At 34.3% G+C, this 16,733-nt stretch overlaps 1 protein-coding gene across 1 annotated transcript in view; it reads left to right on the plus strand.

Annotated features, from left to right (window-relative positions):
• LOC113051989 (insulin-like growth factor 1 receptor) overlaps positions 1-16,733 on the plus strand; it is an 82,598-nt gene that overhangs the window by 45,994 nt on the left and 19,871 nt on the right. Inside the window, exons 3-10 of the mRNA XM_026216204.1 lie at positions 5,464-5,767; positions 8,493-8,632; positions 8,728-8,872; positions 13,447-13,655; positions 13,758-13,884; positions 13,997-14,250; positions 15,131-15,298; positions 15,710-15,914. Coding sequence (XP_026071989.1) covers positions 5,464-5,767; positions 8,493-8,632; positions 8,728-8,872; positions 13,447-13,655; positions 13,758-13,884; positions 13,997-14,250; positions 15,131-15,298; positions 15,710-15,914 — 1,552 coding nt within the window. The remainder of the gene's footprint in view (positions 1-5,463; positions 5,768-8,492; positions 8,633-8,727; positions 8,873-13,446; positions 13,656-13,757; positions 13,885-13,996; positions 14,251-15,130; positions 15,299-15,709; positions 15,915-16,733) is intronic.

The following is a 16,733-nucleotide window of genomic DNA, read 5'->3' on the forward strand; positions in this document are numbered from 1 at the left end:
CTGAATCAGTTTTTCCTCTCCCCTGTTACAATGCGCTCTTATTTAGAATGATAGCAGAGGACTCTGGTCGAATTATGCGTAGTCTCGGTCAGATAGAAGACACGGACTGGATTTGTTTGTATAGTGGGGCTGGATTTCACACTTAACGCATGCACTGTATATGCCATATATAAAAGAGCTGACCTAGGGCTGTGCAAAAAATCGAATGAGATTTTCATGCACATCTCATCAGTAAAGACGCTCCTTTTATTAGAAGCATTATCTCCAGCACATGTGTTCAGATCAGGGTTGCCAGGTTTTCATAACATATCCTGCCCTGTTGCTTCTCAAAACTAGTCCAAAACTAATCGCGATTCCAGGAGGTTCCCAGATAAAAAAAAAAAGTGCTCCACGGGGTTAAAATATAAGTTTTTTTTTTTTGGCATGGCTGTCTTGGTAAAATTCACATTTTAGGGGCTAAATATCACGTTATTGGTATTGGGGTTGCTTCGAACTGCGGACATGAAAAACAACCTCAGACTTGGCAACACTGGTTCAGGTGGAGCGGCAGTTACTACACAGAGCTGTAGTCTACTGACAACTAACACAAAATCGCTTTCAAAATCGACAAAGAATCGCCACCGATTTTAAAATCGATTTTGTGTAGATTGTCAGTGAATTACTGCTCTGTGTAGTAAATGCCAACCAATGTTGCCAAGTCTGTGGTTGTTTTTCATGTCGGCGGGTCGAAGCGACAATACCAATAACGTGATATTTAGCCCCTAAAATGCGAATTTTACCAAGGCAACCATGCCATAAAACTTACCCCGGAAAGCAATTTTTATCGGGGAACCTCCTGGAAACGCGATTGGGTTAGTTTGGACTAGTTTTGAGAAGGAACTGGGCAGGATTTGTGTGAAAACCTGGCAACCATGATCTGAACGCAAGTGCTGGAGATATACTTCTAATTACAGGAGCGTCTTTACTGATGAGATGTGCATGAAAATCCCTTTTTTTGCACAGCCCTAAGCTGACCACAGGAAAACTCAAATGTTTTTTTTTTATCTGTTTCTGTGTCTGGAAGATCACAAATTCACCTTTTTCATTCAGTGGCAATAGTTGAACCATTTAACTATTTTTCAGGGGCATATAATTAACATATTTGATTTAGTTTATGTGAAAGGGTGGCAATAATTTTATCTATCTATATTTTTTTCCCCCAATGTATTTATTTATTTATTTTATTTTTGAGGGAGCATTTATTAACTTATGTTACTATTTATTTAATTTTAGTTTATTATAGATTATTTAGAAGGGTGACAATAATTCACTCCAAAAATTGTTTTCAGTGGCATTTATTAACATTTATGTTGAATTTTCCCCCTTTTGATTGTTTGTTTGTCTATTTATTTATTAATTATTTGTTTTGTTTTTTTTAATCTTTTTTTATTCTGAAGGTTTGCAATTAGGGCTGGGATAAACGATTATTTTTTAAACGATTAATCTATCGATTATTTTTTCGATGCATCAATTAATCTAACTATTATTTTTTCCAGACCGATTCGATTTCCTTAACATTGCAATATATGTTTATTGCTCTTAAAATTACAATATAAAAGACTGACTAAGAATGCATCACTTTGCACTTATAGAGATATATAAGAGATATAGAGATAGCATTCAATAAAACCTTGAAGCCTTGAAAACACATAGCTTACTGAAACAAGCTTACTGAACACATAGGGTCTAGCTTACTGAAAAAAACACGACCTGTTTTTTACTGAAAATAAAAACAGGTCGACGAATCGATGCACATATTTTGCGTCGACGTTGTCCCAGCCCTATTTGCAATATTTCACTCCACAGTTATTCTTCATTGGCATTTATTTTATTTAAATTATTTATTTTAATTTATTTTATTATTATTTTTTTTTTTATTATTTATATTTTTTTATGTTTTGACGGGGTTAAAATATTTCCCCCTTAGTTTTCAAGGGCATTAAAACCTTGAAGCCTTGAAAACACATAGCTTACTGAAACAAGCTTGCTGAAAAAACACGACCTGTTTTTTACTGAAAATAAAAACAGATCGACGAATCGATGCGCATATTTTGCGTCTACATATTTTTTGCGTCGACGTCATCGATGACCTCGACGCATTGTCCCAGCCCTATTTGCAATATTTCACGCCACAATTATTCTTCATTGGCATTTATTTTAATTAATTTATTATTATTATTTTATTTATTTTTTTCTTTATATATATATATATATATATATATATATATATATATATATATATATATATATATAAATTTTTTTTTTTTTTTTTTGATGGGGGTTAAAATATTTCCCCCTTAGTTTTCAAGGGCATTGTTACGATATATGTTGTTGGATTATTTATTTATTTTTGTTTTTGTTTTAGTTTATTTAGAAGAAATAATCGTTTACTTGTTTGCTGCATAAATGATGTGATTTCCATGTGAAACACTTAAATTAATAAGTAGCATAATTATTTCTCAAAATGAACAATTAAGTCTATTGCATATACAATATATGTTTGTCACATTACATTATTTTATTGGCATAATTTGTTGTCTATAGTTTTTAATGAGACTTTCTGCCTCGAGTTAATTAGTCTTTCCCACCAGCCCAGGGCATTTAATGGTGATTAGGTCATAAGTTTTGATAGTTTAAGTAGTTTTTTGGCAGAAGAAAGTGTATACATAAAGGAATCCTTTGACTGTGGTGAAGTATGTTCCTATACATCACCGCCTTTGTGAACCTTTGTATTCTTGGGGCTGTTTGCATTAACGTTTCTTGAAGCTGGAAAGACGCTGCGGAGGTCGAGAGGAGATAGACAGTAATGGGGCAAGGACGTGTTATCACCTGACCCAGAGCTGCTTGGGCTTAAACTGCTTGGGCTTAAGCTTGGCTGTTAACCTCACAGGAAATTAACTAAATTTATTTGAGCCTGCATTTTACTTCCTGATTGTTGTAAACTAGTTAAAAAATTAGTCTTGCAAGGAGGATCTGAAAGCAGTATGAAAAGCAGATCCCATCACCTGTGTATCATTTTACACCCCACCCCCACCCCCCCTCAAAGTTCTCTTATTTTTTTATTGCAGTCACGCAATAGAAAAACTAAAGCGGTCTGGCTCAAAATTAAATTGCGATTCCGTCCGCGTTTTCTGCATCGCGGAAATCATAGGGCCCTACAATTATCCCTGCAATGTATACTCCCACACTTGAACTGCTCCGGTTATTGAACACTCAAGTGATTATATAATAAAAGAGCAGCGCTGAGTCTAGGAGGACTCAACGGTATCAAACACACTCCGGGCGCATCGCGTTCAACTTGAGCAGCGCTCTAAAACAGTTTATTTATTCACTCCAGCAAGGACGAAACGCGGAAAACTATTGCCATAGATTTTTCCCGATAACCGATTGTTCCAGCAATCAACTATCGGTGCCGATTAATCGGCTAAACCGAGAAATCGGTCGACCTCTAATATTTATATAATTCATATTATTTAAAATTGTATATTATATAATAAGCCTTTCGCCGAGCCCCACCCCCCTTAGTAACTGTTGCTACCTCCGACAAACAAATGGTCAAACACGACCAGCGCGACATATTGCCATGTCGGGAAGAGGTATACCAGTGCGTGTCAGTGACCTTTTTTGGAGCAATACCTCCGCGATATCATCCAGATTGAGGCAAAAGGGGTTACAGTATGCAGTGGAGGGATACAGTCAAAATATTAAAATACGCAATTAAGGAGACACGACTACTATCAAGGCTAATGTTTACCGGTCTCAAGCGAAATCTGAGAAACCCCATGACCTGTACCTCAAATGCAACCAGCACCGCCTTGTGGACCAGTCATGCCGGTCATTCTCTCTCATATGTTATGGTCTATTATTGTCTATTGCGAGTAGCGATTTTGTTCAAATACAAGGGTATTTTAGCTAGCTAAACCTACATGTGTGTCAAAGCCATTCAAAGCTAACTAACATTTCTCTGTTGTTTTGAGAATCAGGATCAGAATGTTTTATTTCCATTGTTAATGAACAGAATTCACAAATAGAGAATTGCTTTGGCTTAAAAGGTGCATAACAGATAAAATAATAAAATGAAATGCATAAAATAAAATATAAGGCATTCAGATATCCATTTTATTTTATTATCTGTAATGTTCGACACATTTAACTGGGAGTGGGGCCATCCACACTGTTTTATCCATTGTAGCCACCGCTCACGTTGTGTTTTCGGCTTTGGGAATGGAAAGAACACAACTCCTCCAGACAATCTCTCGGGGTATCTAGTGTCCGATTTACAAACGCTGTGGGCGCACCACTTCACCATCTTGCTTGGAATCAATGTTTGTGGGAGCTGCTCACATAGTAACGGTTGCTATGATGTGTGATTGGACAATAGCCGTTCTGGGGGAGGGGCCGGCGAAAGGCTAATTGTTTATTTTATTTTTTCCATTGTTGTAGTATTTGTAGTATAATGCTGTCCTGTCGTATTCATAATATTCCATTTTAAATGCTACCATTTTTGATGTTACAAATTTTATAATAAAATAATATATATCAAAATAAATGTCATATTTAAAATGGTATATTACATAATTTTTTTATTGTGTTCTTTACTTTGTTATAGCATTTGTTACACATTACGATTAATTTAAAATTTATTTCTAATTTTTTTTAAAGTTACATTGCTTAACAGTCCTAAAAACGTATTTTAAATTAAATATTAAATTATGAACAATAATCCTTAAAAGAAAGCAAGAAAAGGGGTATTTTTATTTTATTTATTATTATTATTATTATTTGTGGGCAAATATTCAGACATTTCTTTGTGAAAAATCACTTATAAGCAGTAATGCAAACAAAAGCAAATCCTTCAGAAATGTGACCCTGGACCACAAAAACAGATATTTTTAGCAATAGCCAAAAAAAAAAACTTTGTATGGGTCAAAATTATCCATTTTTATTTTATGCCAAAAGTCATTAGGTTATTAAGTAAAGATCATGTTCAATGAAGATATTTTGTAAATTTTCTACTGTAAATATATCAAAACCTAATTTTTGATTAGGTATATGCATTGCTAAGAATTTTCTCAGTATTTTGATGTTTTTGCACCCTCAGATTCCAGATTTTCAAATAGTTGTATCTCAAACAAATATTGTCAGATCCTAACAAACCATATATCAATGGAAAGCTCATTTATTCAGCTTTCATGGGATGTATAAATCTTGATTTCCAGAAAGTTTTGTGGTCCAGGGTCAAATATTACAACTATCCGTGAACCCATTTCTTCCTTGGTGAAACTCTTTAGCCTAAGGATGTTTCCATTTAAATATTTTTCTGCTGAAATACACTGAAACAGTTTTTGGTTTAGCATAGTTTTCTTGAAACAAACCATGAAAATGTTTCACGTCAGCATTCCCCCTCCTGTGTTTTCCCTCCAGTTTGTCCGAAGTGGTGTGGACAGCGAGCGTGTACAAACTCAGGCGAGTGCTGCCACCCCCAGTGTTTGGGCAGCTGCACTGTGCCGGACAACGACAGGGCCTGTGCCGCCTGCCAGCACTACTATCACGAGGGCCGCTGCGTGGAGGACTGTCCATCCGACACGTACAAGTTTGAGGGCTGGCGCTGCATCACCAAGGACCTCTGCTCCAAAGTCCACCTGCCTGATTACGACCGTTTCGTGATCCACGGAGGAGAGTGTATGTCTGACTGTCCACCCGGATTCACACGTGATGAGAACCAGAGGTACAAACTATTAAACTTCTTTTTTTTTTTTTTATTGTGTGTTTCATGAATGGTAATATTTAAATCCCTGGTTTCACAGACAAGGCTTAAACCTAATCCCAGGCTAAATGCATGTCTGGACTATTTTAAACTGAAAGATACTTAAACTGATTGATCTTAAAATATGTCAGTGCCATTATTTTGTCTCAAGATGCAAACCAGTAATGTTTATTTCTAAGGCACATTTATAAAAAGTACTTAAAGGTCCTAATTGAACTATGGCCTAATCCTGGTTTAATCTAAACCCTGTCTGTGAAACCAGGCTTTAGTGAAAATTTGTGGATAAAACAGTGAAGATTCGATGTACATTTGTTTGTTTTTATTCCTGTTTTTAGATAATATTTTTTTTTTGTTCAGTTGCATTTTCATCTATTTTAGTTTGTTAAATTATGTAACATCTGTTAGAGATTGATTTGCATAAATATTTTCCCCACTGTGTGTGTGTGTGTGTGTGTGCACGCGCTTAAACCATACAGAATGAGTTTTTTTGAAAAAGTAAAAATGCACGAAGTTTCCTGTGAGGGTTAGGTGTAGGGTTGGTGTAGGGCCATAGAAGTGTGTGTGTGTGAGCAATGGAGACAAGACAATCACAGGGTGGTGATTAAACGATTAAAACTAAATTAGTAGGCCTACTACTATAACGTAGGGTCCTGCAAGAAAAAGGCAACACCGGCAAATCCGTGGCCAGAACACCAGAATATGAATGCTTGCGCAAAGTCTTTCGCTAAGCGTCGAAAAACATAAACACTTCACATGGCTCAATGTATTAAGATGCTATTAAAATATCAAATTAAATATACAGTTCACTATTTTAATGAATATGTACGTATATAGAATTTTCCTCAAAATGTGGCATAATGGACTAAGATGATAAAGGCCATACTCATACTTTATTAAAATACATAACTAATATGTACAGGCAGCACATGAGCCCAGAATAAACGCAACACATAAACTTTCACGTTAAGCATTTTTCCATTTAAGCATTTTTCCATATAGAATAAACTGTCTACAATTCGTTTATTACTATCACTGTCTTTGTCCATTAAGCTACATTGTGTTTTATTTATAATGATTTTCTATAGGAGGAAAACGTTTAATGTGTAATTTAACACACTGCGTTCTGTACTCTTCTGCTTGCCTGTACGGAGCTGATCCTTTTAAAATCACTTAATGCATTTCATAATACACGTTCATATTTGCTGGTCTGTATATACATTGAGTCAACAACAAGACATATCGGCTAGGCCTACTGAATTGTCTTTATCATCTTAGTCTGTTATTAGGCCACATTAAGCGTTTTGTTGTATGGGAGGACTAAGTTTGCGCATTGTGTTCACAGCCATCTGCATGCCTTGTAGTACAGTAAATAATAACTATATATCGAATTTGGTCTTTTAATTGAACTTAATGTATCTTAATACATTATGCCATATTAAGTGTTTGTTTTTTCTACAGGAGGAAAACGCTTAACGAAAGACTTTTTGTATAGTAGTAGGCCTACTAATTTAGTTTTAATCATTTAATCACGACCACAGCGTCTTGTCTCCATTGGCAACACGCACGATTTGTGTCGATAGCAAGTGACGTCACAGATAGCGGAGAGTGCAAGTAGCGATTGCAAGTGACATTGTAATTTAGTTTCTTTTTTCTTGTCTTCACCACCTGGCTACTGTTGTAAAATGTTGAGAGATTCAAACAAAAAGTTATCAACAAATAGAAGAAAATAAATAAAAATAAAGACTGCAAGTGACGATGCTAGCAGAAGCACAAGTGTCTGAGAGTGCAAGTCTGGAGCCAGACCCTTCTCTTATTTTCTTATTATACCGTATTTTCCGGACTGTAAGTCGTACTTGTTTTCATAGTTTGGCTGGTCCTGCGACTTAGAGCGCCCTCTCGCAGCTGTAGACGGTAATGTTTTCTCTTGGTTCTAAATAAATGCGACTTAGTCCAGTGCAACTTATGTTTTTTTGCTCATCATGATGTATTTTTGGACTGATGTGACTTATACTCAGGTGCGACTTATAGTCCGAAAAATACGGTACTTATATCCTGTCATGTTTTTATTTTTTCGTAATAGTGCTATTGTTTTATTTGTTTGAAATTCAATATTTTACAGTTTTTCATTATTTATTTCATTGGTTTCACTTTGTATTTTAAAGTTGTGTGTTATCTGACAAATAGACTTTTTGGCATCTACCTCCACAGAATTTCTTGTGAAAATCCTGTCAGTTTGCACAGTTCAACACATCCTCTATCCCTTGCGTTAAACTATATTACTCGTCTATTTCACAGCTCTCTGAATACTTTACAAGTAAACCCACTCAGAGTTTAAAATAAAATGAGATATATTTAATGATAATGGCCTTTACTTTACTTATAAGGCCGTAGTACTCTATTTTTTAATTCACAGAAATCTGACAAAAGTGTTCAGATCCTTAACTGCAAAGCAATCAGACTAACCCTATGAAAACTCACAAAACACACTTCTGATGAACTCCGACCAAACCAATCATGTTCCTTTGTTATAAAGAGCAAAAAAAAAAAAAAACACAAAGTTGCACTCATACTCTAGCTTTCACCAAGCTGAAGGTCACATGATAAGGTGAAAGTGAGATAATTGGTTCTTCTTTGTTGGTTTTTGTGGCGTCACATCCTGATCTTCCTTTTATCCCTGTGTGTGTAGCAGCATGTTCTGCACTGCCTGTGATGGCCTGTGTGACAAGATCTGTGATGAAAAGGTCATCGACTCGGTGGACGCGGCTCAGTCCCTCAAGGGCTGCACTGTTATCAAAGGGAACCTGCACATCAACATCCGCCGCGGCAGTGAGTACCTGCAGCACAGTAGCTCCTCAATCAGCACTGGAGCGATTGGTTCACACCTTCTCACTGACACACTCTCTTTACCTCCATCTCTCTAGCTAACATAGCATCAGAGTTGGAGAACTTCCTGGGACTCATCAAGACAGTGACAGGATACATTAAGATCCGTTCATCACACGCCCTGAGCTCTCTCTCCTTCCTCAAGAGCCTGAGACACATCCATGGAGAGGAACTATGGGAGGAGTAAGATTTGAATTTGACTCTTTGCACCATGTCTTAACAGTTTGTCTGGCCACGTTTAACACAAAGCTTCTCAAAATCAAAGCCAATCAGGTGATATATGATGCTTAATAAATTCCGTATTCAAATTCAGAATTTAACCCATGGAATCTGTATTAAGAGTTGATTTTCAATAATATTTGTTAAAATATGTGAATTTTCCATGTTAGATTTCCATATGTTCTGACCTGAGAAGTAAATTGAGTATATTGAGTTTATATCTGAATTTGTAAATAATAATAATAATAATAATAACAATAATAATAATAATAATAATAATTGTTGTAATAACTGTTATAATAATAATAATAATAATAATAATAATAATAATATATTGTTATATATTTTATATCATATGAATATAACAACAAAATTAATTTATAACAACAATAATGATTGCTATTATCATTCTATTTTTATTATAATGTTTTTGTTATAAACTGCTCAAAAAAATAAAGGGAACACTTGTGAGTTACATTGTGTTGTTAAGTCTTCCCTTTATTTTTTTGAGCAATATATTTTTATGTAAATAACAATTATTATTATTATTTTATAATGTTATTATATAATGTTACTATATAATGTCAACAGCAAAAATTATATATATATATATATATATATATATATATATATTCTTTTTTTTCGTAATTTTTAGTTCATCAGTGTACTTCAGTTGTTATTGTAATTAGATTTATGTGGTTATATATATTATTAATATATAACAATAACAAAAATATTGTTTTTTAATTTGTAATTTAAATAATTGTATTAATCAATACACTTCAGTTATTACCATTACTGTATATCAGTGATGTTAATGTATAACTATTTTTAATTTTACAACATATTATTTAAAGCCCTTCAATACACTTCTTTTTTTTTTTTTTTTTTTGTAGTGTATTATTATTTTTATGATATTTGAATGTGGAAAACAGGATTAAAAGATAATAATCTTAATTGATCACATGCCTGTTGTTGGTTATAAGGGTGTGTGAATCAGAGAAAGTACAGAATCAACGTCAAACTTTTCCTTAAACGGAATGGGTCCTGTGCGTCATAGAGGAAATGTGTTATTTAATTAAATCCCTGTTTGTTTACTGTTATCCCATTTTCAGGACAGATCAAAACAGGCCTCTCTGTGCCATGTTACGAAAGACTAAAGTGAGCTCAGGGAATGCTTTTGGAGACAAATATAAACAAACAAACCCTCCATCTACATATTCCACATTTATAAGTCCATTCCGTTAACATTCCCTTAAACATGAATCACCAAACAAACGTCAAGGCTGTTATATACCTGTCTGATAAATACAACAAGTAGAACATTTGTTTTATACAGACTATCTTTAAGCCATTAAATGTAGGTGTGGGTGTAAAGTGACAAGACATGCATCAGACTAACGCTTTCAGTGTGCTGTAGGTTTAAGAGAAACACTTGCTCTTAATGCATGTGAAGTGCTTACATTCCAAACGCAGCTTTTACTGAAGCTGTTTATCTTTCATGATAATTTACGTCACTCCCAGTGAATCATCAGCGTATATATATAGTAATGGCACAAATGTACTGCAGCTTCATAACCACAGAGTTCAGGTATTTATGAAAGTGACAGTTGCACTGAACATCTGAATTCACTCAAATTTCTGTAAATTTACATTTTGTGTACGTCACAATAATAATAATAATAATAGATTTTATTTGTAATACGCCTTTCTTAATACTCAAAGCGCTACAACATATACAAACAAAAAAGAACAAGTCAACCAAGACTACACATATCAAAAATAAAATCATTGTAATAGTCATAAATTAAAAGCTTCAGTAAAAAGGTATGTCTTAAGAAGTTTCTTAAAACAATCCAAGGGAAGCAGCATTCCTAATAAACACTGGTAATGCATTCCATAAATAAGGCACTTTATAGGGAAAAGCCCTCCCCACCATGGTTTTTAATTTACTATGAGGCTGATACAAGGAAGCAGAGTGGAGAGAGCGAGAAGGTGTGGAAAGAGTTACCAAGTCACAAATGTAATCTGGAGCCATCCCATGTACTGCTTTATATATTAAAATCAGAGTTTTAAAATCAATGCATTATTGACCCAGGAGCCAATGAAGTTGCTGGAGCACTGGGGTAATAATATGGCGTGAGGATGTATAAGTCAAAACCCTGAGTTTTAAATATACTGTAGTCTCTTAACAGAACTTGCTGGTAAGCCCCCGAAGAGAGAATTGCAATAATCGAGCCGATATGTGATGAAGGCAAAAATTAGCCTCTCAGCATCAGGCCTAGAAAGAAAGGGTCTAATGCGAGCAATGTTATGAAGATGGAAGAAAGCAACTTTAGTTATGTTTTTGAAGAGAGATGAGCATCTGAGCATTAAAAAAATCACACCCAAATTACAGACCTGAGCATAAGAAATATTTAGGTATTATCAACTGAAAGTTTCAAATTACTGAACTATAATTATTGAGTGCTAATATAAATCTGTGTATCATTCATATAACGATTCCCCAGGTCATACTTTTGAATAATCTGTCCAAGAGGGAGCATGTAAATACTAAATAGAACAGGTCCCAAAACTGACCCCTGAGGAACACCCTAACACAAAGGCCTAGTCTGAGATCTATTAGTACCCAGTTAAACAAATTGAGATCGCTCTGAAAGATATGATTTAAACCAATTCAACACATTTCCAGATAGACCAATCCATCTATGTAGTCTGTCCACTAATATGCTATGACATATTGTATCGAATGCAACACTAAGATCTAACAGAACTAAAATGCCACAAGCCCAAGAATCAGCTATAACGAGGTCATTCAAGACACTAACTAAAGCAGTCTCCGTGCTATGTCCAGACCTAAACCCAGATTGAAAAGTCTCTAGTAGGCTATTCGTATAAAGATGAGTTTGGAGTTGGCTAACAACCACCCGCTCAAGAATTTGTCCGATAATTGGACTTCTCAGCAATATCCCTCCCAGGCTTTTTAGATACCGGTGTAACTGCAGCCACTTTTAAAGCAGGAGAAACAATCCCTTCACAGATTGTGAGACATTGACAGTAGTGGTGATGTGGGGTACAATAACAGAAAAACAGTTTTTCAATACAGTAGTAGATAAAGTATCCAGTATACAAGTAGTTGAACAAGTAGAAAACAAGTTGAGAAACAAAATCAGAATCAACAACATTGAAACTTGAGAAACCATATTCAGAGAGATTTGGAAGATGCTACTCAACAAATTCAGAAGCAAGATCACCGGCAATTATAGATTTTCTCGATTTTAGATGAAAAGTAATTGAGAAACTCATTACACTGCTTAGTCGTGGAACAGTTAATGTTACCTGGAGGTTTAATACGATAATTAACTGTTCTAAAGAGAACTCTGGGATTAGATTTGTCACTTCTAATAATTGTAGAATAATATGCCATTTTTGCAGCTTTGAGAGGATTGTGGTATTCAATCTTTTTTTTTGCATCTCCACTCTAACTGCCTGCCTTTAGCTTTCATACAATACTAGCTAATGCAGAGATGAAGGTGTGTGTACTGACTATGCTCAAAAGGTAATTGGTCCTGAGAATGAATACTGATTAAAAGACAGGGTTCCCGAAACATTAAAATATCAGGCAATTTTGGAAGTTGTGATTTCTAGGCCTGTAAAAGTCATGTAAATTAATGCTTAAGAAAAACTAAAGGAAGAGTTCAAAAATATTTTTTTCAGGTTCTATAAATAATAGAATTTTATATTGTTTCAGATGATAATATTTTAGATTTTTTTGAATGATCAGTTCTAAAATCAAATTTCTTTGTGTTGGTTCAATCATACATATATATATATATATATATATGTACATTTTTATATATATATATATATATAATGATTGAACCAACACAAAGAAATCTGTGTGTGTGTGTAAAGAGAGTGAACTTGCACAAAGCAATTTACAGCATATTAAAATATTTTAAAGCTCGGCGAGAATTAAGGTCATGGAATGTAATATTTATTTATAATTTTTTTAATGAGATTTTTTTTCTTATATTCTTATTTTCTCATATCTTATCCTTTATTTTTTATTATTAAAATAGTTTTTTTATTTCTGTGTTCTAATGTTAATTTTATTTATATGTTTTTGTTTTAGTACTTTAAGTTATGTTAAGTTATGTTATGTTTTAGTACTTTAAGTTAAACAACGGAAATGAGAAATTATTTCAGTTAAAGTTTATTTTATTTGAAATAATGATTTTTTTTTGTTTGCTTTTAGTTAACTAAAATAACCCTACTTGTCATCTCTGTCAGATGCTTATACGCCTCCAGTTGGTAATATTTTGATGATGAATAAGAAGTGTTGCTGTGATTTGCTATATCAGTCATTAAGTTTCAGCCACACACAACATTAGTTTAGTGGATTCAATCCTGGATTTAAATGCATTCGTATTTAACAAACTGCAGTGTGTAGGCAGACTACTGTTGAATTATATTTTATCTGTTTTTTTTGTTTAGTCTTTTTGGTCACTTATTCATTGTTATTATGTTGTTTTCAGCATGTATGCTTTTGCTGCCTTGGATAACCAGCATCTCCAGCTTTTGTGGGACTGGTCCCAGCACAATCTCACCATAAGTGCTGGAAAACTGTATTTCCGCTTGAATCCCAAACTCTGCATGTCCGAGATCCGCAGAATGTGGGAGAAAACCGGAATTAAGGAGAAGTTTTTGGAAGGAGATTTCCGCAACAATGGAGACCGTGCAAGCTGTAAATATTTGTTCTCAATTGATACAATTAAAAATAAGTATAGACTGTATGTACATATTAATGTTTCATTTTAATTTTTGTAAATGCGTTTTTTTTTTTTAGGTGAGAGTGAAATCCTTAAGTTCATATCGAATACCACCAGTAGTAATAGAATTAAGTTGACGTGGGGTGGTTTTCGACCACCCAATTCCAGAGACCTTGTCAGTTTTATTGTATACTACAAAGAAGCGTAAGTGTTGCTTTTTATTCAATCTTTTTTTGTCTGTCTTTTGAGCAGCCTTTCTCGGTACCATTAAAATGTTCAAGCAGCTTTTGTAAATAGCCTTTATGGTCTCTCATAGGCCTTTCCAGAACTTGACAGAGTTTGATGGTCAGGACGGTTGTGGATCGGACAGCTGGAACATGGTTGACGTTGACTTACAGGAGGACCAAACCCAGAACCCAGGTGTTACACTGTCCATGCTGAAGCCCTGGACTCAGTATGCTATATTTGTCAAAGCTGTCACGCTAGTTGTGGAGGACAGGGACAGGGACAAGGACAGACAGCGTCTTGGGGCGAAAAGTGAAGTGGTGTACATTCGGACTAAACCATCAGGTAAGGAACTAGGTTCAGGTCCGCCATGAATTTAATTGAAGTCGTTTTTTGCATGTTTCCTAGTCTGTGCACTTATTCTTTTGTTCATTAAAATAGAGAAAGAAAAAAAAAAAACTTTTAATAAGCATATCAAATTGATCGAAAGGGACAGTAAAGACTTTTACGCTGTTAAAAAAAGGTTTCCACAAAAATATTACGCACCACAACAAACAACAAACAAAATATTTCTATTGTAGCAATTCAGCATATAAGAATGATTTCTGGAGGATCATGTGACATTGAAGTCTGGAGTAATGATGCTGAAAATTCAGCTTTGCATCACAGGAAAAAATTACATTTTAAAATATATTACTATTAAAAACTGTTATTTAAATGTATTTAAATATTTCACAATAATACATACTGAAAATGTATGTACGGTATACTGTCCATGTCCAGAAAGGTAATAAAAACATCTTCAAAGTAGTCCATGTGACATCAGAGGGTCAGTTAGAATTTGTTGAAGCATCGAAAATACATTTTGGTCCAAAAATAACGACTTTATTCAGCATTGTCTTCTCTTCCGGGTCAATTTTTGGGTGAACTAACCCTTTAAAGAAAATCAAACCATCCACATCCCTAGCGTCCACATTATGGAGTTTAGACAGTGTTTTAAGAAAATTTCAATAATTTTAGTTGCTGATTAAGAATAGGATTTTTAGCAGTGTCAATTTATTCCATGTAGGGTGGATTCAAATCTAGACAAGTAACTCGGTGGTTGTAGTCTTAAACCCCAGAAGGGATGATTCATGGTTTTCCACAGGTTTCTCCAAAGGGAATTACTCTGAAGTAAACATTTGTGGTTGCTTAAAGAAGAACTTTTTTTCTTCTTCTACTCCAGCACCCTCAATGCCTGTAGACATTCGTGCATACTCTAATTCTTCATCAAAGCTGGTGGTGCGGTGGTCTCCGCCTGTGTCCCCCAATGGAAACCACACCTACTACCTGCTCCGCTGGAAGCAGCAGGGCGAGGACCGTGAGCTCTACCATCACAACTACTGCTCCAAAGGTCTGGTCTACATTACACCCTTAAACTGAGCACCATTTGCCCAACAGCAATTCACACATTCATCCATGAAACGGTTAAGCATATTATTGCAAACATCTGAAGCATCCAGTGTGTAGTGGAACTAGATTCAATTCTGTTTGAATACTCTTAGTATTCAATGTCAGAATGCAAAGAGCTTTGCCATAATCAAATAATGTGCAGCATATTCAAGCCATTCAACTCTGTCTGAATAATATTAGAGCTGCTCTCAAAGCCTCCCATTACTCATACTTAAATATAATTTGCTTGCTTTCTTGCTTTTCTGCAGCACTTTCCGAATTTACATTTTGAGCATATTGAAATAATACCAGATTTGGTCACTAAAGGTCACTACAGGAAAAGTGTAACCATGTTTATGTTGTTTCTTGACAGAACTGAAGATCCCAGTCAGGATTTCAGCTGGGGGTTTGACAGAAATCGAGGACACCAAACCCACCAATCCTGAAACAGGGGGGCGGGACAAAGCCCCCTGTTGTAAATGTCCTAAAACAGAGGAGGATCTGAAGCGAATCGAGGAGGACATCTACTACCGCAAAGCCTTTGAGAACTTCCTCCATAATGCCATATTCACCCCCAGGTAAACTTAAGAGTTTTATTAGGAATATGATTATTACTCTCTCCAAAAAGATCATAACAAATTGTCTTCTTTTTTTTTTTTTTACATTACCGTTTGTGGTCGTAAGAATTTTTAGATTTATTTTTATTTATCTTTTCGAAAAATCAGCAAATATTTGATCAAATATACAGTAAAACATTAATGTTGTGAAATATTATTACAATAAAATATCTGTTATTACAATATTCTTTTTCATCACACACTATATTGATTTTATTTTTTATGAAAAATATAAAGGATATACAAAAAGGAAAGAGAAATCGAATCAAATCAAATTATTTATCATAATCAAATTCATATTTTTTATTCAATAATACTTTATTTTTTTTATTTTTTGAATTATTTAATATATTTTTAGATTTATTTATAAAAATTCAAGTCATTATTTCTAACTAATTTTAAATTTATTCCTTTTTCTTTTTTTTCAATGTTTGTTTGTATTACTGATTAAAAAATAATATATATCTGCAAATACTCAGTTATCATTATCAGCGCTATCCAATATCGGTTCAATCAGTTTAAAGTGTCCTTGGTCAAACAAAGTAAAATAAAAAATAATAAAAAATAAAACATTTAAATAAAAATTTTTACTGGCCATAAAAGATGACTTTCATGATACTTTTACTATAAATTGTCATCGTACAGAAAAAGGCTCAGTAAAGAGTCTACTTTTGTACTACACATAAAAATCCCAGCCTGCAGGTTTGGAATGACATAAGCATGACCTAGAGTATTAAATTAAATTGGCAACAACTTCAAAATGAATATCAGAGTTGAAGC

Source organism: Carassius auratus, chromosome 32, assembly GCF_003368295.1.
Source record: "Carassius auratus strain Wakin chromosome 32, ASM336829v1, whole genome shotgun sequence".
Classification (NCBI taxonomy): domain Eukaryota; kingdom Metazoa; phylum Chordata; class Actinopteri; order Cypriniformes; family Cyprinidae; genus Carassius; species Carassius auratus.